Source organism: Coptis chinensis, chromosome 6, assembly GCF_015680905.1.
Source record: "Coptis chinensis isolate HL-2020 chromosome 6, ASM1568090v1, whole genome shotgun sequence".
In the NCBI taxonomy this organism is placed as follows: Eukaryota; Viridiplantae; Streptophyta; class Magnoliopsida; order Ranunculales; family Ranunculaceae; genus Coptis; species Coptis chinensis.
The window spans coordinates 47,872,803-47,899,789 of record NC_141461.1 but is presented as its reverse complement, the minus strand read 5'-3'; the positions used below and the strand labels follow the sequence as shown (position 1 = coordinate 47,899,789).

General features: G+C 37.8%; 2 protein-coding genes across 3 annotated transcripts; both read right to left on the bottom strand.

Annotated features, from left to right (window-relative positions):
* Positions 1–908: 908 nt before the first annotated feature.
* On the bottom strand, positions 909–11,561 carry LOC147493327 (P-loop containing nucleoside triphosphate hydrolases superfamily protein). Of its 2 annotated transcripts, none has more exons than XR_015199401.1 (13): positions 11,183–11,561; positions 10,968–11,103; positions 8,325–8,792; positions 7,094–7,332; positions 6,715–6,842; positions 6,514–6,632; positions 6,345–6,437; positions 5,277–5,378; positions 3,754–3,856; positions 2,614–2,704; positions 2,444–2,539; positions 2,203–2,330; positions 909–1,547 (listed from the first exon to the last, which is right to left on the bottom strand). XR_015199401.1 is itself a non-coding variant. In XM_086567100.1 (13 exons), exons 1-13 carry the CDS (start codon positions 11,437–11,439, stop codon positions 1,425–1,427), a joined length of 2,076 nt encoding a protein of 691 aa, XP_086423226.1. In that variant the 5' UTR covers positions 11,440–11,554; the 3' UTR covers positions 909–1,424. The 2 variants fall into 2 exon arrangements, 1 of the variants encoding a protein (XP_086423226.1); XM_086567100.1 differs by having other exon boundaries at positions 2,614–2,697; positions 11,183–11,554.
* A 940-nt stretch (positions 11,562–12,501) lies between these two features.
* On the bottom strand, positions 12,502–14,052 carry LOC147493326 (uncharacterized). Its single transcript, XM_086567826.1, has one exon. The coding sequence runs from the start codon at positions 14,050–14,052 to the stop codon at positions 12,502–12,504; it is 1,551 nt and encodes a 516-aa protein (XP_086423952.1).
* Positions 14,053–26,987: the final 12,935 nt, after the last annotated feature.

Below are 26,987 nucleotides of genomic sequence, written 5' to 3'. Positions count from 1 at the left end.
TACGACAAGAAATTACTGCGAGATCGCACAATTTACGGCATCGGGTTGCCACGAGATCCCATATCCCACAGAAGGTGGTTGCCGTGGGTCCTTTTTTTTTTTTTTTTTTTAATAGCCACCGTAAAAAAAAGTTAGTTGACGCAAGATGGTTATGTTCACTAAAATGGAGGCTTTGCTTGTGTTAATTATCAAAACTCTTCTTCATTAATTTGATCACAAGTTTTTCTTATAGCATATGAAAATATTTGCTGCGAGATAGCAAAATTATGCCTCGATTGTATATTTTTTTTTTGTCATAATTTTGGTGTTGTTCTTGGAGTGTATAAATAAGCTTTAAAAAAGAAAATGAGGTATCCATGTGTCGTGTGTGTTCAGTACGCAAAATTTGAAGTGAAAAAAAATAGAAAACACAAAAAATATTCCACGACAACTCTTTGCCGTGGGATATGGGATCTCGTGGACAACCCGATGCCATAGATTGTGCGATCTCACGACAACTGCCTGCCGGCAACCCAATGCCGTAGAACTATCTAAGATATAGGATATAAAAAGTCATATAAGAAATAACCATTGTTGTTTTACTTTTTGCCCAAAAAGTGTCAATCCCATAAAATGGAGTGCCAATACCACACCCCTTAAACTTTTTAATCCCACCCTGTCACTTAAATTTCGAAGCCAGCTCATCAAAATAACGTAACGGAAGATTTTGGAGCTTTCTTAATAAAGAGAGAGAAAGGAGGAAGGAGACGATTCGTGGCCTTATTTGTTGGTGTACCAGAAAATATTGGGCTGGAGCTGGAGAACAGCAACCAATATGTGGATCAGAGGTGGCACTTACAGATATCCAATACTCAATCACTAGTTCAGAATTCATAATAACAGAAATACAGAATACCAAGTCGAAACACTTTGCAACAGGCAGTACTGTAATCTATCTCATTCAAGTTCTGGAAGGACTTAGTAATTGCTACAGCCTACAAAACCTATTTAGTTACAAGACGTTGATACTTTCACTGGAAGGATTTCCTGATGTTAACCTACTCAGACAGACATATTCAACTCGTTCCCATGCCATTTCAACTATACCATCAATATGTTTACTCACATTGAAAATAATAATACTGGATCATATACAGATTAAAGTGACCATTTCAACTGTAGAAGAATTATGTGCAATTCCTTGGAAGATATCAACCAAGTACTGACAAGGGAATTAAAATGGTGACGCATGAGATCCTTATCTTCCTCTTGACAAGTTCTGCGGTAACCATTTTAGTTGGTTGACAAATATTGGTACTGACAAACCGAAATGATTTCCGTTGGAAGGAGCTGTAATTGTGAAAATTATCAGATTCTAATCCCAACGGCATTTGGTCTTCCACATGCTGTCCATTGGCTTCATACAAGCTCTATAATCCATCCCTCTACACATGTATCTGATTGGAGGCTACAGCAATACTTCCAAATTGCTTGTTCCATTCCTCGTATGTACCAAGTTCGTTCAAAGAAACAGAGGGCCTCACCTCTTGTAATGCAGACTCAAAATCCTGAGTAACAAGTTAAAGTAAGAAGCTTAGCTAGCTCAATAAAAACTGTGCTGCACTACTATGTGGTGTGTTTGTGTCTGCTTTTGTTTGTATGATAATCGTGTCTAAGAAACATGGACCATGAATTTCGAATGTTTGAAAATATGGACCTATCAGTGTAAACAAAAGTTTCTGAAAAAAAATATTTACAGTTATTGATAGTTAACTCAACTGTTTACATGTCCCTGCGAAATCAAAGGATTCTTAGAACAACTTCACTACTATGTTCTACCAGATTTTGTTATACCAACATACCAAATAGCTCGGTATCCTAAGAGGTAATGTTGATAGTACAACAAACTAAGAATGTATTCTGGTATTTGTGATACTAGAAAACTCGGCAGCTGGTCTAAGGACCAGAAGATACAAACTTTAGTTCAAGGCAGAACAGACGGGGCTTCGGTATTATCACAACAGAATACCCAAAAGGACACACATAACAGCTGTGTAACCAATATGACAATCACCTAATGATCTTTCTGAACGTTCTAACCGATCGTTCTACATGCTTAAACCAAGTCCCTTACGGAATTTTCCCTCCGTTTTTGCTTCACTGCTTATCAGGTATACAAATATATGTGCATGTGTATCAAAGAGCTTTAGCCAAAAATATTACCTGAACAGTAACAGTTCTCATATCCTCCTTTTTCAAACTTGTGATCTCTATACCTTGTCCCAAAGCTTCTCTCAGTGGTCCCATTGATGCATCCTTCACTAGGTTCTTCATGTCTGAGCCCGAATATCCTGAAAGAATAATTAACCAATAATTGTAATAGAAACTCCATCAAGGATTCTTCAGCAAAGAACCAACACACTAAAGATTAAAAAGAGGCTCTCAAGTCTTTAGGAGTGATTACCGTCAGTTAACTTGCAGATGGCATCAATCTCTTCCTTCGAAAGCTTAAATAACGCATCCTTCTCCAAGAGATTCCGAATAATCCACGCTCTAGCTTCTTTATCAGCAAAGACATAACAATGTAAGGCATCTAGAAATTTAACATGGCATACAAATAAAGATAGAATCTACCTGAAGAAGGGAGAGGAATATAGAGTCGTTTTGTAAGTCGCCTTCGTGCTGCTTCATCGAGCTCCTGGGGCCTATTGGTGGCACCTGCGTTCTTTACAAAGTAAAACATTGCTATATAGTTTTCTTTGATATCCCTTCATAACAATGAAATGTAGTAACAGACCCATACAGGTCAGCTTATTGATCAAGAAAAAGTTTACCTGGTGACCTTTAGTTAGCTTTCTTTCTAGTATAAATCTAGTTTTCATAGAGATTGCTCAATGTCAAGGCAATGGGACAGCTTAGGTGGCAACGAGCCAATGACAGGTCGTGTTTCATTCTTTAAGACCTAGTTGCTTAGGTTGTAAGCAATAACCCAATATATAAAGAGAATTTTGCTTTAAAAGAAAAGTTAATAATAATAATAATATAGACTGAAAGGTGAAAAAGGATGACTTCCAAGAAAGGCAAGGTAATAAGACTAAAAATTCAAAAGTTCTTTTTGCCCAATTTTTCAGAATGTAATTTTTGAAGCAAGGTATTTGAGAACAGGGCTTCTGTCTCCGAAAAAATCTGCAAATTCTCTATTCTTTTCTTTCTTCCTGTTTATATTGGATTTCTCAGTTCTCACTTCAACTCAGAGTGATACAAAAGGGAGAACTATAATCATTAGCAAAACAGATTACTGGTGCTTTTTTTTTTGGCCAAGTGAGCTGAAATTAAATTAAAAAGAAATGTTGGGATTTCAGAGGAGAATATATAAAGGAAAAATGAAAAAAATGATTGGCAGTCTCTTGCCAAAAGAAGAGTGGACATGCCAAACTTCTACAATACAAATCTAATTTCAAAAACATATTATACACCTGAAAATTGTCTATGCTATTGAATATTTTTTCTAAAGAAGAAAGATTTTTTAGGGTGAACTTTACTTAATGGGAAAAGAGGATTCACACACATTCTAAGTTCATATGATAAATTTTACTATAATGTAAAGTAAGCATTCTTACGCAACAGGTACAGTTTAGCACCACACAAGAAACAAGGAATACATGTGAGTACTCCAGCTCAAAAAACTCAGGGATCTTTTTTCTATCATCTAGAGCTCACATTCTGCAGTTAAATTTTTGGCATTTCATTGATGTAACTGGGTTCAACAAATACCTATAAGCAGAATTTGCTCACTCCCACTGTCAAATCCTTCCATTTCAATCAGAAACTGAGTTTTCAGTCTTCTGCTTGATTCATGTTCCCCTTCTGATTTGCGCTGCAATGACATATGGTAATCTTATCACATTAAATTTAGAGAATATATTGGAGAATAATTGGAAAGGATATGGGGTGCCCATTAAAATCAACACATAAAACATTCAACTGTAGGTAAATTCAATGGATGACATGTATGAAAGTGAGACCCACTTTTCTACAATCCCACATCTATGACCTTCTAAATTTTGCCAAAGAATATCAAAGATGACAATTTTGTGTCCCTAATTCTGTCAACTTAATTAGCATTGAAAAGCTTCATATGCCTGGCACCAACACCAAATTGAGTTTATGATAAGCATCTAGAACTTTTACGAGACCTTCTAGCATAAATTTTCGTCAAAGAGAACAATGGGTATCAGCTTTACTTCATCCCTATCGCGGTCAGAACTTCAACAAGAATATCCAAGTATGGAAACATTAAATGGCGCTTCCACTACGTGATTGTGTTTAAACAAGTCAAATTGGATACAGAAGTATACCAGAAAAGAAAAGGGATCCTATTCTGTTATGAATCCATGGTAGCATAAGCAGCTCTATGAAAGATCCTTCAAGTAACAGCAGCCTTGACGACATTAGGTCAAACATGTTGTTAGAGTTCTAAGAGGACATATCCCGAGGAGACCTTCTAGAGTTCTAAGAGGGCATCTCCTGAATTTTTAGGAAGTTTCTATTATTGTAAACTCTTATTTTCATATATATACCGAAGTGATATAAGACCGAAACTAATAAGGCGTATCCACTTTTTCTCTTTTCTCTCCAAACTTCCTCTCCATGAATACAATTTTTACTCATGTTTTCAGATAACTAAAACAAGCTGCAGCCTACCTAATAAAACTGTGCAATAATGTTAACTTAAAGATCTCCTTGATTCCCTTGTAAACCCAATGTGAAGGATACTTGAGGTCAAACATGTTTTCAGAGAATTAAAACAAGCCGCAGACTAGCTAATAAAACTATGCAATAATGCTAACTTCAGGAGATTTATCCTCTCCCTTGATTCATGACCTTGCAATCCCAATGTGGAAGACACTAGAGATCAAACACGTTTTCAGAGAATTAAAACAAGCTGCAGACTACCTAATAAAACTGTGTAATAATGCTAACTTCAGGTGATTTATTCTCTACCTTGATTCATGACCTTCCAACCTCAGTGTGAAGGATGCTAGAGGGCAGGAGTACCTAAGAAACCCATTAGAGAGATGATCCTGATTCCTGAGTGTAAATTGTATAATTGACTATATGAATCTTTCTTATGGGGATCTGGGATGGTAGGTAAGTTTTACACATGAAGGGTAATAGCTAGGTTCCAACCTAGTCCGGATATTAGCTTTCATATTTAAGCTGAGTCTTGACCTCACATCTTATTATACTCTTAAACTGGCTTTGAGCATATGTTGAACAATTTGGCATAAGCATACCTGAGATAGAAGAGAATCAATTTCGTCGACAAATATTACAGCAGGCTGACGACAGGCAGCAACCCCAAAAAGTGCCCTCACTAACTTTTCACCCTCGCCAATCTACAGACAACAATAAAAGGCTATTGGACATGGAAGACAGTATAACAAGCCGTGCTTGTCAATGTTTCAGTTATATGATGCATCGCACAATGACGCACTAGTATACTTATTATCAATAATGAATTATCACAACATGCAAGGGGTACAAGTTCACTCGGGAATTTTCAAAGGTGTCGACTGGGTACAGTGGGCAATTACGTAGCTCATCATCAAGGTAAGCACCTGTAGAATGAATGATGATAGTCCATGTACTTGATGGTAACACTTTGACTTCTTATCAAAATAATAATGAAATAGGTCATAATAGAACTAATGACAATAAGCTAATGTTGTATACTAGTACTAAACCTATATGGAAAAACATGTGATAGAAAGATGCTAAACGCCCTTTAACCCAATCTAAACCTAAGTAACATGGACACTTCATATTCTTATAAAAGTCCGTGTTGGGCACACAGACACACAGACAGTCGTGTCGCACAGACACGATGCGCATACAATTTCAAACTAGGGTTTCTTCTATACCCTAAAAGACTAAGATAATAAGCAATTAGAAAATTACAACTCCATAATATGCCATTCTCATAATAATTTATTTGTAAGGAGGCGCTTCGTAAGGTCTTGAGCCCTAGAATTAGTCGTGTAACTAAAGAATAGTTTTCCTTTTTTATTAGTTTTGTCTCCGTGTCCTACTTCATATAGGTCTCCGTGTCAATGTGACTTTGGTCTAAACCGGATTACAATATATAATTTTTGACCAGTAGAACAATAATTATATTATAAAGAGTGTGATAAAGGGAGTCACCCCACAACCTCTCATACAGCCCCTAAACTAGATGAGATATTACAAACTGACAAAAGAGTTTCTTTATGCATTTCACCCATAGAATACATTACGATTGAAATTTGGGCTATGAGACTCTAGCCCAATCTTCTCTAGGAAGCAGCAGGAATAAATAAACGTACCCACTTGCTTGTCAATGAACTGGCCGATATGTAGAAGAAGGTTGCTTTAGCCTCTCCAGCAATAGCTTTTCCAATCATAGTTTTACCTGTCCCCTAGACATGAGATCTTAAACTAAGAGTCGAATCAGTCAGGAATGAAGCACCTTATTCTTAAGCATTCTTAACTTACTGGAGGACCGAAGAGAAGGAGACCTCTTCCCGGAGAACGACAGCCCTTAAATATGTCAGGACGTAAGAGAGGCCATATAACCATCTCAGTTACACATTTTTTGGCATGATCCAAGCCAGCTACATCATTGAAAAGTGATGACAACAGATCAGAACCAGCTCTAAATACCACAGAAGATATCAAAGTAGCAAAGAAGATTACCAATATCTTCCCAATGTACACTTGGATCTCGATCCATTATCTCATTACTAACGTGTTCGAGAAGACGAGGTTCCAAATTTCGTAACTTCTCAGGAAGCTCACCATCAGGCCCACATAAGATATCAAGGCTAAACACATTTATAAATTATAACAAGTCAAAAACAATAAAACATGCATACCTCTCAGAACTCACAACATTTATGTGAACAATCCAATGAGTAATATACAAATGACGATGTAACAATCTAGAGGTGACATCTTTCAATCAATTATGAGAAGAACAGAACCTAAAGATGTCCTCAGTACCTCTTCTACTAAAATTTTGTTACAGTTTCTATCAAAATGTTGAAAAGAACTTACACTGGACGAAGTGACTCACCATCTCTTCGTTGAGTCATCTAGAGCATCATCACCCTTCCCTGATATTCGTGATGTTGTGTGACCTGTGTTGGATCCACTGGATCTAATAGGAGGAACAAAATTATTACGAATACCACGACGTGGAAAACCACCTGACCTGATACCGTAACTTCTACTGTTTATGTTGTTTTCATTTTGTGGAGATCCAGAAGCATTTGGTGATCCTGCTAAACCACGCCTTTGTCTTGCATCCATTTCCTGCAACAATAAATTGTCAGAAGATAATGTTGTGTGTTACCACCCTGTGTGTGTAAATGAACAAGTGTAATAACACAGATGGATGCAACTCAAGATATTTCTGATATAAACAGCTTAACCATATAGCCACCTATTCTCTTTGGTATAGCTTTTTGCGATTTCATTACCATCTCTCAGATCTGCTGTTCCTTCTCATTTACTGATTTACCCTCCAAAAAGCAAATGAGACTACAACATAGTTTTTGCATCTGTAGGTTACATTTTCAACCATTCCAAATATTTGGTTTGAATTAGTAAAAAGATTAAAACATACTGCAGATTACAATCAAAGGAATAAAGCTACCAATCTGCGTGTTCTGGTTCTGTTTTTTTATTAGGAGAGTTAGCCTTCGTTCTTCTTGACATACAGACCTTTGGAAATGCTGTCAAGATCAAGATCGTGTTGTCGACTTGTCCCAACGGAAAATTTTAAATTTTTCTGTAATAGGTAAGATCGATTATGGTGCTAGATGCTGTTGAACCAAGGTCTGTGGCAACGACTCCCGAGTTTTACCACTAAGCCAGCTAAAACTTGAAAGGCTAATTTGATGAAGATTTTAGTCATTCCAAATTTATCATTAGAAAACTTGAAAGGCTAATTTGTTCACAAGCTCACACTTTACTCTTTTCATTGTTGCTGATTTTCAAAATAAAATCAATAATAATCATGAATTTATTCAACAAATTAGAACTTTTCACGTTTACCATGAATGAATATATGTGCATGTATACTAGTGGTGTGTTTGAATGGAGTTAACACTTCTAAAGTGAAATAGGCATATATGTCTTCCCCAAAAGTAAAGGTAGAAAGAAAAACAAATGCTACTTTCTACATGTGCACGGTGTGCTAATAAACCTGTATGAGTGCTAACCAATTCCACGGTTTTCATCAGATATTTTAAGAGAAACGCATACACTCACCAAAAAGCTACTGCAATAAGTCAAAGAATTACCAGTTTTGTTCTTGCAGTGACAAATCCATTGCCAGAAGCATCATTTTCTTCGATGCAAGATGGTGACTTCATATTTTCATTTTTAGGGCTACTAATAACAAGATGTGCACGTTTTGTTGCCAAACTATTTTCTTGATGTCTTTCTTCATCTTCAATTTGCACAGATGCAGGAATACCATGATTCTTGTGAAGGTTCTGGTTATCAGTATGTGTGTTTCCAATAGCACCGTCCTCTGAGCTGTTACTTTTGAAGTTTGCCGCGTTCTTAAACAAGCTATTGTTTGGCTTGGAGAGCTTGCTTGCATACATCATGGAAGTCAACTTTGCCTGTGTCATAACTTTTGATGTCTTGTAACTAAGCCTTTCACTTTGCCTATCAAATTGGCCTGCATGAGACAGATGTTGCCCTTCTCCAGTGCAAGTACCTTGAACGCCATGAGAATCGACATCTATTGATGAATGGTGAATCTGAAAATATATAACAATTCATTTATAGTTAGACATTTACTTGTCAAATAACTAAATAAGTAAATATGAATATCAGTTTCTCAGTTCCCACCCAATTTAATTGGTGTAAACTTATGCATGCCAAACAGACAATGTATACATGAAGTAAGAAGATAGCACTCCAAGAATTTAACAAAAAAATATTATCATGTTTTGTTTTTCTTACTTTAGTTTTTCATTTGCAGGATAAATACCAGAGAGAAAAGTAGCTTCTCTAGTCACCATTGTTAGAAGTATGGGATACTCACGTGTTCAAAATTTAGTCATGAAATGACCAAATGTGAGATGTGTATATCAGTATCAGTATACAGAGTCATTTGTTTTTTACAACATGGTAGCAGAGCAATTCTGATCTTGGGTGTGTTTATTCTCTTCTTCTTGCTTAGTCTTATCTTCTCACCCAAAAAGTGCATTTCTGAAATTCCTATTAGCTCTCAGAGGCAAGTACGCTAGCATACATAGAGTGAAACAGAATTGACCTGAGATCTGAACCAACCCAAGTCCATTTTTGCAGGGTTTAGGCCCTTTAAGCATATCCAGAGGTCGGATATTGTTTTAAAATCTTTGACCTGGTCCAATAAGGTCTGATCTGGTCCAACTAAGACTACAATGATGTGACTATTTTTTTTTTATCTGATTATCCGAATGAATTTGATAAATATGGGCATCCAACTGAAAACCAATTGGCAACTATTGGACCGTCCCCAAGATTCATATATCATTGTGTGAAGCTTTAGATACCTGATTTGGGGCAAGTCTTTAATACACCATTTTTAGTATTAGGCTATAAACTAATATGATCTGAATCCAAATCTGGATTAGTAAAGGAAGATCTGGATGTAGGAGGTACTCCAGGCCCAAAAATATTGGATTTCTGCATTTGAGCAATGAAAATCTTCTAAGCATCTTCCTACTTTGAAAAGATTCTAGCTGAACAAAGATGGTGTTGCAGAAATCCTTTAGACATAATTGAACTGGGCCTGGGTATACTAAGTGGAGGGATTATTTGGTGGTTTCTTTGCTCTAAGGAGATTTCCTTATCCTTATCCATGAGAGAGAGAGAGAGAGTCTTACCCCTAGTCAAGGAAGTTCCACAGAAACAAAAGGCATATATGAGATTTCGCGAAAGGATTTCTGCTAAATTTGTGAACGAGGAAGAACGACAGATGGTCTTGGTTTCTTGGATAGTGGACCAATACTTAAAGCTGGTAGTACCTATGTGCTCCAGCATTGGTCAGAGGAGATTAAACAACAAAAGAAGAGGAGAAAAAGAACACCAATATGGGTGAAATTGGATACCCCTAAACATCTCAGCTATGTTGCAAGCTTGCTGTGGAATCCATTTGCCTAGAGTCTAGATGAAGCAACAACACAAAAGGAAAGGCTCAACGTTTGCTAAAGTTTGTGCAGAAGTGGAGGTCTGTCTCAAGCTACCTACTCCATTAAAAGTGGATCTGGACAATGGAATTATGGTTTAAGGTTAAGTTAAACCTTTGTTAGCATACAAGCTAAAACCCTTGCAAAGGTGAAGAATCAGAGACATAAGATGATCTAAAATAGAGAGAAGGTGGTTTGGAGAGATATAGCTAAGTCTTGGTCCAATGTAGGCTGAAAAGCTGCAAGCTCAGGCGCAAGTGACAGCATCAAACTCTCCAATCACACAAAGCTTCTTTAATCGGAGCTCAAAGATCCTCCAATTTCTTGCATGTCAAATAACTCAGATAATGGCTTTTGGAAAGTGGTCTGAAATCCTTTTAGCCATTGGTGAAAGATAAGGTGGGATTATATCTTTACTAAGTGCATCCTTTATGCTGTCCGGTGATTCCCATTGCTTGTAGAAAAATGCATCAGAATAGTTCCCAAACCCTTTAATTTAAGCTTATCTATGGTTTGAATACGCCTAAGATCTACTATGGGTGATGCTTCATACTAGAAGACACTCCTAAAAAGTGCCGCCCTAGTCAAGCCTCTAAACCCTGCAAAGGTTCTTAATAAAAGGGAAGCCTATTCAATATTACGAGAAGAGTAAGATCCCAGACTCCAAACATCACACCCAACAGCTCGAAAACTCACTAAATACTTGCGGCGTTACAATGCTATCCTACATCAATATATAAACAAAACAAAAATCCATACCAATGTATCAAGAGTCTTTACTTTGGTCTTCTTCTGAAAGAAGAGTTTAAAGTGAGTAGACTCAATATCAATACCCCCTCTCTTCACAAACACACTACTACTACCTTGCTCTCTTCTCGCTTGTCGAAATGCCAACCTGAAATATTTGAAATATAAAAAAATGAGATTAATAAAGAAGAAATAAATTTCGAGCAATCAAGAAAAAAAGAGTTTACCGGTCAGATTCTGGGATAAGAGATTTTCTAGCAATGTCTAGTTTGGAAATGACCTCGTGTCGAATTGGGTCAATGAAAGCTTGGTCAGTTTCGTTATAACTGCGGGAATTAAGGAACCCGAGAAGTCGGAGTGAGAGAATTTGAGCACACGAGAAATTGGATTTCTCGAGAGCGAGTTCGATTCCGAAGAGTAATGAGTGTAGCCTTTTTAGGTTTTCATCCAACTCTTTTCTCCAGCTCCGGTTTTCCTCCATCATTTTTCCTCTTTTTTTTTTTATTAAATGTTTGTCGGGCTTTATTTACTTTGGCTTATATTTTTCCCGCCATTTCTCTCTTCACCTACTAGTCACGCCGGTCAAGCCAGTCTTTTACTGTTTTACATGCATGACTCAATTACCCACTACTTTTGATGTAAATAGGTTGAATCATGATGTACGAATATAAAGTGCATCGACCATAAGACCATTGTTGTGTGTCCTATTTTTATTGGGGAAAAAAATATAATTTAAATTTGATTGGATTAGTATGAGTGGGAATGAAAATTAATCTCCAAGATCTTGCCTAGCTACCTAATGGCCTTTTAGATCTATTATATTTGCATACTCTACATAATTATTATCCATAATTAACATAAAATTGTTGCACTCAACTTGTAGCATCACTCATCGTCGCAACCTCACGGTGTTTAGGGAGTGTTTTGCTCATTTTACAATGAGTTATAGACCTATAACACGTGTTGCCATGTTGTCACGTCGCTCCTGAGAGTTGCTAATTTTTGTATTCTTCGCATAGTAAATTTCGATGTCAATTAAAGTTAGACATTGCAAAATTAATGATGCTAAGTCATCTCAAACTCAAAAAAGAACAATTTTTATTTTTTTTGCATCTAACAATGATTTGAGGTAGAAAAAAAATTAGAGAGAAAGAGATAGTTTATTTTCATTAACATCATATGAAGATTTTGAATTGATTTTTCCAATTAAGCTTCAAATAGGCCAGCACTACAAAGAATTGTTCTTGTATTTGTAACTCTAAAGAGTTGATTTTGAATGCTCTTAATTATAAAAGTTGAGGATGTGAAACTGAGATACATGTATTGCAATGGGGAGTGGTGGCAAAGTTGAATGCAGGAAAATTAGTAAATTAGTTTGGATTTGATGAGAAAATGTTGGAATAAGATATCTATATGCATATAATAATTTCACAGACTATCGGATATATTTCAAAAGAAATATACTTTTTTATTTACATAAACGATGTTCTATCTTTTTTTTTTTTTTTTTTTTTTTTTTAATACCATATATATTACTAATAAAACATTACACCAAAACAGGAATAATCTTGTCTGTCATGATACAGTATGGCAGATGCTCCATCTGCTGCTGATGGAACACCCATTGTGCTAGCAAATGTGCCTCTCCATTAGATCTCCTGTTAATCCACTTAAACTTACAGAAAGCAAAATTTGAGCTTAACTTAACTACATAGTCTCTCAAACTCTCAGACATCCAAGAACTAGACTGGCCATTAAGAGCCTTTGTAACCTCTAGACAATCCCTTTCTATGTACACAGCAGTCCACCCATGATAGATCACAAGTCCTAGTGCCACCTCAGCAGCCACCACCTCTGCCTCCTCTGCAGACCTAGCGTGGAACCTTCTAGAGCCTGCCCCTACTACTTTGCCTTCCGAATCCCAAGATATTGTGCTAGCTGCTGCCTCCCTTGAAGTAACCTGAAACGCAGCATCATATCTAATATTAATACAATCATTTGGAATAACAGGGAACAGAAAGTCTAAATCATAGTTATTTTGATCAAAAGTATTTTCAGAGGAGTTAGAATTCTCATTCTGAAAGTTGGTTGTTGCAAATCCATTGTAGCATTTGCTAGCCTCCACCTCACTGCTTTTGAGAATTCTTTCTCTGTTTGGTAGCCTCTGTTCAAACTTTGCTTCATTTCTTGTTTTCCAAATGTTGTGTAAGAGATAACAAGCCTGAACTCCCGCCAGAGCTATGTGTTGGCTCTTGCTGTTACTCCAACTAATGAATTTGGTAATCCATTCCTTAGCATTATTCCTACCCTGAGGCTCCATTCTTAGCCCCAAGCTAGAAGTGAACCACAAATTTCTGGTCCAGTCACATTCAAAAAACAGATGGCTATTTGTTTCTAAACTGTTGTAACACAAGGGACAAGAAAAGTCCCCCACCATCTTCCGAGAAGCCAGCCTATCCCCCATAGGTAAGGCATACATGTAGGCTTTCCATATGAACATCTGGATATTGGCTGGTATTATAGCTTTCCAAAGAAGCTTAACTGTATGAGTATTGAAGCTAGAACACTGTCCTTCACCCCTATCCTTAGATAGATATTTGTGGGCAGATTTCACTGTAAATCTCCCAGACTTCTCTCCACTCCAAACCATCCTGTCCTTTCCAAGTCCCAGAGGTCTGATCACAACCTCCTTGATTCTTGCAACAAGGAAAGGAGGGAAGAAACCTTGCAGCTTGGCCTCATCCCATCCAGTCCTATCCTCCAGAAACAGGTCAGCCACATGAAGGTCTTCTAGTCTGGGATCCTCCACCCCTAACTCTCTCAGAGTCTGAGGTTTCCCATTACAGATCACCCAAGGGTCATCTAGAACAGAGGTGGAATTTCCACTATGGATCCCCCAGACTAGACCTCCACTAATGAGATTGAAAGTGCTATGGATGCCTTTCCAAAAAAAAGAGGCATGCCCAGGTGGTTTCCAAACATCCCCTATCCAGTTTTTTCCATATATACTAGCAAGGGTCTTTGTCCAAATAGATTCAGTGTCAGTAGCAGCTTTCCAAGGGAGCTTGGCTAGCATGGCTACATTTATGTCTCTCATCTTTCTAAACCCCAACCCACCTTCGGATTTAGTTTTACATAAGTTGTCCCACCCAATGGTGTGGACACTTCTTGAGTTTTCAGTACCCTGCCAAAAAAACTCTCTACATGCTTTGTCTATTTTGTTACAAGTAGACATGGGGAGCATATAGGTAGACATGGCATAAAGAGGTGTGGCTTGTACCACAGACTGGATCAGGGTAGCCCTTCCAGCCTGTGAGAGTACCTTAGCCTTCCAACCTTTTATTTTATTATAGATTTTGTAAACTAAATAGTCAAAATCCTCAGCCTTTTTTTTTAGAGCATTATAGGGATGCCCAAATATTTATCTTTTGGATAAAAAAGCTTCATCTTCCAGAACCTCTTTAATTTGATTTAACTACGTAGCTTGATGTTTCTGCTGAAAAACATGCTTGATTTATCAAAATTGATCATCTGACCAGAAGCAGCACAGTAGTCTTGGAGGAAACCTTTAAGATGCCCCCCATCCTCAAGATTTCCTCTGGTGAACAAGATCAGGTCATCAGCATAGAGGAGATGGGAGATGGGGGGAGAAGCCCTCCGGATCTTAATCCCATGGATCTTCTCCTCAGCCTCAGCCTTAGCAATCATCCTAGATAAGGCCTCAGACATGATGATAAAGAGATATGGTGATAGGGGATCACCCTGTATGAGGCCTCTTTCAGGGATGATCTTATTTAGGGGACTCCCATTCAATAAAACTTGAAACGAAACAGTGGATATACATTGCTTGATCAAATTCCTCCAATTCTGACTAAACCCCAGCCTTTCAAAGATGTTATCCACCAGGGACCATTCAACTCTATCGTAGGCTTTTGCCATATCCATCTTCAAGGCTACCCAGCCATGATGCTTATCTTTCATGTTTTTCATGTGATGAAACAGCTCACAAGCTAACCCAGTATTATCTCCTATGTTTCTTCCTTTGATGAAAGCCCCTTGAAAGGGTGAGACAATTTTATTCAAGTGCTTCTTAAGCCTATTGGCTAAGATCTTTGAGATGACTTTATAACAAAAGTTGCAGAGACTAATAGGCCTAAATTGTGCCACAGTCTCAGGATTATTTGTCTTAGGAATAAGAGCAATATAGGTTTCATTAAAGGAAGGATTCAGCTCCCCCTTGAGAAAAAAGTCCTTCACAAAAGCAACAATGCTGCTTCCCACTATCTCCCAAGTGTTTTGGTAGAAGCACCCTTGGAATCCATCAGGCCTAGGAGCCTTCAGGCTTCCCATCTTTTTTACAACTCTCCAAATATCCTCAGAAGATGGAATTCCTGTAAGCTGCTCATTTTCCTTCTCCGTGATACAGGGTGTGAACAAATTAAGGATGCTATCATTTCTTTGGGGTTGATCAGAGTTGAAAAGAACTTGAAAATAAGAGTTAATGTTATCCTCCCCCAATTCAACTCTCCCCTTACTCCAGCCTCCCCCCGGCTTCTGCAGCTTCTCAATGCTATTCTTCCTTCTTCTAAAAATGGTGGAGAGATGGAAAAACCTAGTATTTTTGCCCCCATCCTTCAACCAGTGAATAGTGGATTTCTGTTTCCAGAAACTTTCCTCCTTAACCAACCACTCCAGCAACTCATATTTTAATCTCTTTGCTCTCTCATAGTTGGTTAGGGAGAAAGGTTTACTCAGGACAGCTTCCAAGTCTTTATTGACTTTTTTCAGATTAGTAAAGATGTTACCAAACACCTTCTTATTCCATATAGTAAGATGTTGTTGAGTCATCTTATATTTTAGGACCACATTAATATCAGGCAAATCATGATAAATAGAATTCCAAGTTGTATCTATAACAGGCATGCAAGCATTGTCAGAAAACCACATATTGTAAAAATGAAAAGGTTTATCATGCTTGGCTCTATTATCATCCTTCGCATTGAGATTGATCATAATAGACAGGTGGTCAGAACTAGCATTAACAACATTATCCACATGCATGTTAGGAAAAAGGACAACCCAGGCATCAGTGGTCATAGCTCTATCTAATCTCTCGATGATATGATTATAGGGGGCTCTGTTATTACTCCAAGTATACATAGGGCCCTTAAACCCAAGGTCATTAATCAGCCCATTAAACTCAACCATACTTTTATCAAAAATGCTCCTGCCCCCTATTTTTTTCATTAAGAGAGGTGATGGCATTGAAATCCCCAAACAGACACCAAGGGCCAGGAATCAGGGTAGCAACATCCCTAAGCTCAGCCCAGACTCGATGTCTGTTACAAGCAACAGGTTCACCATACACAAAGGAAAAAAACCAAGATTCAGTGCAAAAATAATTATTCAGTTTACCTGTCACTTGGTTCCTAGTAACCCCCAAGATTTCCAGGTCCACCCCTTCTTTCCAGAGAACAGCTAGCCCCCCACTCCGGCCCACAGCTGGAACATAGAAACAGCCCCTGTACTTAACCATTCTACTGATCCCTTGCATCCTATCCACACCTACCTTAGTTTCAGACAGACATATAATATCAGGGTCGAACTTCCCTATTAAGTCCTTTAGATTTTGAACTGCCGTGGAGGAGCTTATTCCACGGCAATTCCAGGCTTGTATCATGGTTGACGAGGCAGCTGTTGTGGGACAACTGCCGCGAACCCTGGAGGAGAAACCATACCCCCACTGTTTCCAGACTCATCACTACCACCTCTATGTCCATCACCAACTTTACATCCCCCCTCCTTTCCATTTGACTGCCTTGAACATTCCCCCTTATACTTTTGCTTAGCTATGCATGCTTTCTTATAAACCACTGAAGAATCATCAACTGCTATAGGCTTAGGCTGTGGGAACATCACCTAAGAGATGCTCTCCTCTGATTCATACCCTTCCCCTTCCAAGCTTCCCTGAGCAAGATCCCCAGGCACATTTCCAATAGACACTTCTTCTGGCCTCTCACCATTTTGAGCCCCCATCTCATTTCCAGCCTCTAGAGAATGATCCTCTTCCCCCCATTCTGTAAACGCATCTGATGGGATCTGGTCTTCTGGAAAGGAGTGTTCCGAGAATTCAGATGGGTTGTTAGAATCCAGAGATCTATTCGAGATAGATGGTTCAGTTGAGACCATAGAATCACTTGAGATACTAATTACTAGAGCTTCTTCAGGGATGAGCAAGTGTCCTAGTCCTCTAGCCCTCAGATCATCAGCCTCTCTTTTGGCTCGTTTTGATTCTCTTGTTACCTTTCTTAGACAATATCTTGTCCATTCTTCATCATCCATGTTTTCAGACTTTCCTCCAGCTCTAGTGATAACTTTTCATTTTTTTCCCACTCCAACCCCTCGTTCTAACCCAGATCTTCTTTTATTAGGTACTTAACGTTTATCTCGAGACACCATCGTCTTAAATCCCCTTCCACGTGGCGGTAACCCAGAAAATCTAAAAATTGGTGGTTCTGCTCCAGTTGTTGGATAGGTTTGAGCGATCCCATCGCAGTTGGTCTTCTCAAGAAAAGGTATGATGTTTTTTGAGACTGGTGAGAGAAAATTCGGCGAGGCCTGCTCCTCTCCAGATCTGTTCTCTGTTTCCAAAGATCCCTCCATCAGAGCTAGAGGCTCTAGATCCCCTTCAGTACTTTCCATAGATTCCGAGCTTGCCCCTTAGGCCTTATCTGATCCATCCACCATAGGCCCCTTCAACGTATCTCGATCCATCTCTGAAGCAGCCAGGCCCCAGACTATTAAGGCTTGTTCCTTATAAGCCAGTCCATGATCCAAACCAGGACTGGTCCCTTGGACGTCTATCATGCCTATCTCATGGGCTTGGGTCAGGTTTACCCTATGCTGATCCCCTTCAGCCCCATGCTGGCCTCCCATGTCTGCATCCCCAACGGCTACTGACTTAGTAGACCTCATAGCTAATCTATCCATTCTAACTTCTGTCAGTCCTGACCGTTGTTCCTCTGCAGCTTGTGTCCAATTCACCACCTCAGCTACCACCTTGGATGCCTTAGTCGGTGTAGTAAGGAGCCCCGCCCCTAGCCATAGACGTCTTCCCAAGGAGCCTCTGTCCCTAGCTGGTCTCTGATCAGATCTAGGTTTTTGAGGGGTTCCCAAAATGGTAATAGTTGCCGGGGAGGAGACGGCCAAACCATTAAAGAACACGTTGGCCCTTAGCAAGAAAGAAAAATTATTTTTGATATCCTTGGGGGATCCGCCCAAACTCCTCATCTCTACACAAAGTTTCTCTCTTATACTGCAGTAATGCAAATCATGCCCAATACATCTGCAGAAATAGCAAAAAATGTCCAATTTTTCATATTTGAATGTCACTGGAAGAACTTCCCCCCATCTCCGTGCATAAATCTATTCCTTTAAGTAACCTTTCCTTGGTATCCATACGCACTCTAACCCTAGCCACTGGATTTTTAAACTCAGATGAGCAACTGATATCAACTCCCTTAACTTTACCTAGATTCAGCCCGATGATGTTGATGTTCTCCTCATTTATCCGATCTCTTGGAAGTCCATAGATTTGGATCCATAAATCCACTTTGTCAAACTTTCGATCATCTTCCGAAAGATCTACATATTTCCCTTTTTTGATGGACAGAATAAAACCTTGTATCAACCAAGGACCATTCTGTCTGACATGATTGTATTCATCCACATTGTCAAAAACCATCTTGTACAAACCTTTTGCAATCATTTCTATGCTCGTCTCACCTTTTGTTTGCCAATTTCTATGGACCTCCTCTGCAAAAACTTGCAAAGGGATATGTTTGCCCCCAAACAGCTTCCCTACCAGGGTTGTGTGCTCTTTTGGGTCAACCACCAAGTTTTTACGGCCAATCGCAACCAGCTTTTTTTCTTTTAAGCAAAATAGATTTCGCATATCAGCTTGGAGTTTTTCTATTTTTTTCTTGGTTTTTTCTTTTTGTTCTTCTTCCTTTTCCCCCAGTCCACCCCCATGTGGCACTTCCATATCCAATCAGCTCAGAACCACAGACAACCCAGGGGTAAAAGAGTGACAGAGGGCGGAACGAAGCCAAGAAAAAGAGGAAAAAAAATCAGATAGAAAGATAGAGGAAGAGGTGAGAGAAGGTGGTATAGAGAGTAACTAAGATGCAATTGGTTAGGATGCCCAACCTAAACTATGGTGCACCGTTCAAAATTTGAAAATCTAAGAGGGGGAAAGAGAGCAAAACAAAGGATAGACTCTGCTTTCAGCCGCAGGAGAGCTTTCAGTGTTGCATACTTAGAAGAGCATGAATTTTTTTTTTTGAATCAGTTAACGATGTTCTATCTATCATTTAATTTTGTTGTTTATGGGCAACTATCCTTTGATATCCTGCCAAAAGAATTGTTTATAATTGAGATTTTTCATAAATAATCAAAATTAAACAAGTTAATGAGATACTTACAAATCTAAAAAAAAAAGTGATGGAACAGAAGTTCAATTTCTTCCCAGCCTTATAAATCAAAAGAAAGTCTCTTTCATTACAGTAGTTCCTTCTTCATCGTTATAATCTCTTTTCATTTCATTGCTTATATGTTCAAAATTGTCGCAAATGAAGTCGACAAGCCCAACCAAGGCAGTGCTATATGTCTTACCCAACACCTTCAATCCGTAGTTATACCTTATTTTCAAACTAGGTATAGCCCGTGCTGAAGGCACGGATGTAATTAGTGTGTGTTTTATAATAATACTTTTGCATTGAGTTTGAAAATTTGCATGATGACATTCATTTGCTATCATTTTTTTTTTTCTTTTGATATGTTCAAATTCCATTAAAACTTTAGAATTTCTGTAGGATAGTCACAGTAAGTTCTTTAGTGAAAAAAAAAAGTTACAATAAGTTGGAGCTCCCTTGGCTTATAACTAGTACACAATGGTGGGCAATGGGCCAGGTCGGGCTAGTTCGGTCCTAAACATTTAAAGCCTTTCAGTTATTAGGGTCGGGCCAGCCCGGCCCTAAAGTCCCCATAGGGCCGGGTCATAAGTCTAAATTTCAAGCCTTGACCCTATCCTAAGCCCTCTTTAACAGTTTAGGGCCGGGTCGGGCCGGGCCTATATATTTTCTTCTTTTTACGGCATTAGTTTTAAAACTCATTTATATTACAAAAAAAATTCAAAGATTTGCAAACTCAAAGTCCCACCACTTTGAAATTTGAATAACAACCAATCTAGTAATAATTCTTGATAAGTCCAACAATTTAAAATGCATATCCACAATCTAATAAACTGAAATACATAGAGACTCATATTTATATTTCAAAATTACAGTTAAAATGCACAAGACACATTTTGGAATGAGCTTTCACTGACATAAATCCGTTATTTCTTGTACTCAAATCTCACCAAATTTACATTTAACATTGAAGAACACAAAGACAAATAAGAGTATGGAATGAGTTTTTACTGACGTCAACCTATTTTTCATTAGGCTAGTGCCCAATGCTCATTATTGTTCTTGGCTAATTAGGTTAGACGGGGAGTTGTGAGGTGTATGTGAGTTGTGAGATAGAAACAATTAGGTTTACAAGTTTTTATGATATAAGACAAGTTATTAGAAGTACCCATACGGTAAGTGATAAATTACAAATGACAGTGTTATTTTAATTGAAAATATGTAATAAGGAGTTGGATAGTTTTAGTTGTGTATTTTATAGTGAAATTATAACTAGGGCTTGGTTAGGGTCGGACCTATGTTTTAGAACCTTAGCCCTAACCCTGCCTTAGAAGGCATTAGGGCCGGGTCGGCCCTGCCCTAAACTCTGTGAGGGTTTTAGTTGTGAGGGCTTTATAGGGCTTAGGGTCGGGTCGGTTAGGGCCAAATTCCCACCCCTACACATATATAGACTGTTGGCCTTACTTTCTCCAGAAGCTGTGTTGTTACTAAAATTACGCCCAACCATGTTGAGGCTGCTACACTCAACTTGAGGTGGTAACAGTAACTACGAATTAAGTTAAGCTTGATCCCAAATAGCAAATCCTTGAATCAGCTCTCTAATCGTCAGACAAATTGAACACATTGAACACATGATTTTGCATAACGTTGTGTACACATAAATGCATGGAAGCAACCTAAAAATTATAAAAGGATAATCCTACCATAATAAATCAAACTAATCACTTCATTCAATTGAAAAAAAAGGCAAACAATGAAAGGGAGTACACTCTAAAGTTTGGAAAATGAAGAAAGAAAATGATATAGCTTAGATGGAGTTGTTTAGATAATAACTTTAGCCATTTACAGATTCCAATGATATAGACCTAATAGAAAAAATTACATTTGCACTTCACCCCAAAATTCATAATTGTTCGCGCTCAAACATTCTATGGAGCTGATGAATTTTGAAAAATCAGATCAGATCCCCATGAAGGCACATACGCTTTCAACAACCTGTATGAGGTTCATGACTCACCAGCCACCCTATACAATGGTTGCAAAACAAAAATTAAGAAGAGTTAACGTTATAAAAGTTCCAATTCCCAACTATTCAATCTACATTATACAATGGCAGATTGGCAGCAAACTCTATAGTGTCGGGGAAAAGTATATAATAGCAACATAGCACTGAAATTCCCGACCAATAGCAACATTACCATTGCCTATGCACTCTCTCCTACGTCCGATCTATGATTGTATATTTCAACCTCATCGATATTATATGCAGAAGCCGATTATATATATTTATTCTCATGGATAAAAAAGTAGCTCTATTGCCGTGTAGGAATAGGTTTGGAAGAATGAACGGTCGAACACAAATTATTTTGTAGTTACATTTAACTTAACAATCAACCCATAAATCTATAAATGTAAATGCAAGCAATTGGCTTGTCCAAATCTACAATAAAAATAATGGTTCAACTATATTACTTGTGTTCGCATATATGTCAAGTAAGACCAAGATAAACATATATTAGGAGCATATGTGTGTTTTGTTCATGATACGCTTCTATTAGAAGTAGGAAATGTTTCCAAAAGTAACTGATAGTTGCACTTTTGTATGTATAGGATTTTATTCACACACACACTCAATACAACTTGTTCAACATACCTCGCTCACGTGCACGTTGAAATATAATTTGAGCAAAGGAATCGTCCCAAACCCAATGGACCAGAACACTTGGTTTTAGTTCACTGGAACCTACTCTCTAAAGAACTTGTGAGAAGGATTTTGATTGGTGGTGATTAAACTACTTTACTACATTACTTGGATATCAAGTTACTAAAAGATTTACTTATACTAATTTACTTAATACAAGAGAGATAGAGAGAAAGATAGGTGGAGAGTTAATCTACTTATGTAAAGTTAGCTTCATAGTTAAGAAGACTGTTAGGAATATACAACTTAATTGTACTTACTCTTTACCAATTACCAAACTATACAAACTTTTTGTCTTGTACATGTCTTGTACTTCTTAGTTAAATCCGAGCTTAGTGTAGATACACTATGTCCTTAAGACAGATTTTCCCCCTCACGGTGCTTGAAGGTTGATGGAAAACTGTCTCCCAAGATAGAACGGATTTTCTTCTATATATAGAAAGCTAGTACTTCAATTCTATAGAATCAATGAACACAATATAGTATTTGACTAAGAACAGGGGGAGAAGAGAAAGATCAAAACTTTGTGTGATCTGGTGTGTCTTTCTCTCCAAATTCATCCACTATTTATAGGTGAGTGGTGCTTCTTCGAAACGACACAGTGACTCTTAGGAAAAAGTAAGCAACTCTTTGAAAAGTCACATGTTTTGAAAGGACACACCATTTCGGCATAAAACACTGTTCCGAACCAGTGCCTATTTCGAAAGGTCACACCTTTTCGACATAATGTACTGTTTCGAACCAATGCACCCTTTCAAAAAGGTTTTTCTCACTTTACGTACTATTTCAAGAGAAACCTATTTCATCTCAAGTGGGGTAACTTGGAATACAAATTACTCATTCATATCTCAATAGATTTGTGCAGATCCATTTTTCTAACAAAGACTTCATCACTGCTGTCTCTAACCGGTTTTGGGTTCATAGACAAACCCGAAACGGATTAGAGCATCGATCCCTAACAAAATGTACCTATCTCTAAGTTCATTCTGCTAGCATGAAGAATTGAACTGATATTTCATCTCTGAAATACCATTTCAATTCCTAGTTTTATTCTACACCAGTCATTCAATTTTCAAAGTTAAGTCTGATTTTACCAACGGGTCGCCCGCGCAACTAGACCCAGTGTCACCGGGGTCGCGTACTCGACATTGTCTAGAGTTCCATACTCCAAACTTGGTCGATCCTATGTACCTAAGCAATGATTCAGGCCTCCTAAAACGGAGCCTGTTATTCACATGAGCATCATTAACCCTCCGCCAAGGAGGATTTTAGTTCATAATCTTAAATGAGAAATCAAATGTATGATTTTTATGAAGTAGAAGAAGAGAAAGGGAGTTCTAATTTACACTTAGAAATGATTTTTATTAGTAATTTAGAGTGGAAGATATTACAAAGCTAAAACTTACAAAACTAGAAAACTAAAAATGGAAACTTGGAACTTGGAACTTGGAAGAAAAAGTGAAAAACTAAGTTGGAGTAAAGTGCAAAGCTAGATATGAAGACTCCCACACTCTCCTCAAGCATATCAAGAGAGTGCTTCCATTTCCACCCACGTGAATCAACCTCCCACATTTCATTTCCATCCTCCCTAATTAATTATATCTCATCCATTTCCATAATCAAACAAAATATGAAATAAAATGAAGTGCACAAAAGTCTTTAATAATTAATTATCAAGCTTGACTTGGGCACAAATTATGAGAGCTTGACTTGATCAATAATGGAGAACCAAATTGTGTGGGCCCGCATAGTGGGCCCCACGTGCTTTGGCTAGTGGCAGGTCTGAAAGTTTACTTTTTTTTTTACAAAATCCCATCTTTGCATAGAGCTCGTCGTACTGATCATTCTGATGGTTCACTTGCCGAAATTGGAGTCCAGGTTCAGAAGTTATGATCATAAGAAGTTTGATGATTTTATGCACGTTAATCTTGTTCTAACCTGGAAATGTTTGAGTTCTCGGGCTTAAGTCAGGCTTCGTTGAGCTTCACATGGGCAAAATCGGAATTTTTCATGTATACACACTATTCTGTGCTTAAATATTGGTTTTGTCATAATTTTTTACGTTGACTGCGAAAACCTGTAAAAACACGAAAATATAATTATTTCATGATTATTAAACACATAATTAACCAAAATGATATGTCTCTATGGGGTTTTATATTACAGTTTTGGGTGCTTATTAATAACCACACAAAATATGTGATTTTAATTCCACACTCATAATTATAAAAGCAGTTAGAAAAGAAAAGGCTACAACCCATCCAACAAGTACATAAACTATGAGAGATGAAAGTTATATAAGTTATCACTCATACCATTCGGTGTTCAACTACAAAGGTTGGTCTTAGACACTTCGATCACATGGATAATAGTTTATAAGATATATTCAGATAAATTAATTAACAATGCATTTTGCCAGTGTAAGGGGCCCAAATAATCTAAAACCAAAAATATGCTAGTACTAAACATTTAATATAACACTCAATAGCGCATACGCAGTGAGCGACTTACTACAATGGAACTGACACAACTGGCTAGAGTAGAAGTCCTCACAATTTTGTATAAACATTGACCTCCTTGGCAAGACTTGTGTTTAATTGCTCTCAAGTTTGTGCTTTGAAATGAACCACTTTGATCTCTAGCTTGTTCCATGAAAGTGGTTCGTTCCTTCAAAATCCCAATAAGCAAAGATAAGTAATGAAACGACCAACAAACATAAGTGTCATGAAGGTGGTTTGAGTCCATGTGCTATGGTCATGAAAGAGCACATGCCAAATAGATATGAACTAACTTAAAGTCTGAAAGTAAAACTTAAAGAACTCCATGGTACCTGTAGATTGCAAGTTACTATGAATAAATTTGGTATTCCAATTATTTGCTTCAATTTGAAGCACTTCTTTAAATTACGAGCAATCCTCTTTTGACCAAGTGAGTACTATAAAGACAATTGACACTATGATTAAAGAAAAAAAAATGATTTGGATACACAAGAAATGGGATTGGCTTAGCTAAAGGAGATACTTCTTCCAAAAAGTAAGCATCAACACATCCTACATGTGCTACTACTTTGTGTGTCCTGTTCCGACTTAAAATAATCCTGTCTTGACCATGGCACCATGCCAACATTCAAAAAATACACTACCTAAAACCTATATTGCAGACACACTTACCTATAAGTCTAGAGGAGGAGAACCAAATAAAGCTTTTATTAATTCCATAGTTTATTTTAATCTCAGATACTTTGTGTCCTTACTCATCTACCTCCCATGACATCATCTTCTAATAGAATATTTTCAAGCTTTGCTGGTATTTCGTATTTTCATTATAACAATTTCCCAACTGCATTGTAAGAAATAACCCCTTCTACAAATTGAATCAATCCATAGAGAAGCCATATTGACACCATTTTATTAAAACCGATTAAAACTGATTTACACCATTTAATCTTGCAGTTAATATTTTCAAGTTTAAACAAAGGACAGCTCATCACCCCATTAAAATATTGATATGTACACAAGTTGGTGCATATGCCTACAACCATCAAGTTTACCAAAAACCTTAAGACAATGCCATATTTGTTTCTCACACATAAGGTACACCCATCTATTGTTACAAAACCTAAAAAGAATTTTCATATTTGATTCCACACACACAAAAGCCCAAACCTTTTTAATTACATTAGGTGTGTTCATGACTAAACATAAAACAATACATTACATATACTAATTCGGACGTCACATTAATTTGCATCTTTTGTAATGCTCTTTCCAGGTAAAAATCTCGAGATACTATGTTTGATATACGATGAATTGCTGCGAAATAGTTGTCATTTGAGACCCCTTCTCGAGAATGTTGATGGGCAGTTGGTGGAATTTGATAGGATTGTGTTGTTAGGGTTTTTAGGAATTTGAAATTAGGGTTAGAGTTTAGGGTTTTAGGTTTGTTTTGCTAAACCTGAGTTTGTATTAGATTAGACTGTAAACGAATGTTACGAGTACTAAAAAATAGAGGGGAGGTAATACAAAGAGTTAATGGGGTTGCTTATTCATCATACCCATTGTAGACAAAAAATGAACATATAGTGGGTGAGGACGGGTTTCCAAGCATGCTGAGAAAGGGTGGTTTTATGTTCCACCATAGTTTGCATTCTATATAAATCAAAGATACTCCTTTGTTGGCACATTGATTTGCTGCGAAATTAATTTCTTTCTAGGTGCAAGTGAATATATATCCTCTTGTGCTTAATCTTGTCCCATAAAGGGGTACATCTTCCACAAAAACTTCATCCTTGAGTGTGTTGCTGTATTGCCACATTAACACCTTTTGTCATAGCAATACATTCTGCTTCCATGTGAGTTGCCACACCCAGACGGTCGATCTCTTAGCTACTCCCCGACCTTCTCTACCAGGATTGGCCGTTAATGTGCCAAAAGAACAGGAAGCAAGCATTTTCTGAAGAAAGATGATCAATGTTGTTTACATTTCATTTATCCAAGAATACATGGAGACACATATTTAAGGGTGGGCCTTAGCTGATGCTGAAGTTATCCACTGGTGACCCGCAGGTCAAGGGTCCAAATCGCAGTAACATCCCTCTGCATGCCGGGACTCGAGATAATGCTCCGTACATCTTACCGTACCCTCCCAGACCTGGCATTGGCGAGAGCCTCGTGCACTTGTCTAGTGCTTTTACAAGAAGTCAAGGAATTCACAAAACACACTTCCAAGTTCACCTCGATAAAATTATAGTGGCACAGTACTAAATGAGTGGAGATACCTGCCACGTGACAACCAACTTAAACTATGAAGATGATGAAAATAGAAGCAGATAGTCATCCCTTAACTCTTTTGGTGCTAGTG

Excerpts from the sequence above, each read along its gene's own strand:
- LOC147493326 (XM_086567826.1), bottom strand. The coding sequence starts at position 14,052 with ATGAGAGACATAAATGTAGCCATGCTAGCCAAGCTCCCTTGGAAAGCT.
- LOC147493327 (XM_086567100.1), bottom strand. The coding sequence starts at position 11,439 with ATGATGGAGGAAAACCGGAGCTGGAGAAAAGAGTTGGATGAAAACCTA. Across the intron at positions 2,698-3,753 it reads TGAGCAAATTCTGCTTATAG|GTGCCACCAATAGGCCCCAG; the intron begins GTATTTGTTGAA and ends TAAAGAACGCAG. Across the intron at positions 1,548-2,202 it reads TGAGAACTGTTACTGTTCAG|GATTTTGAGTCTGCATTACA; the intron begins GTAATATTTTTG and ends CTTGTTACTCAG.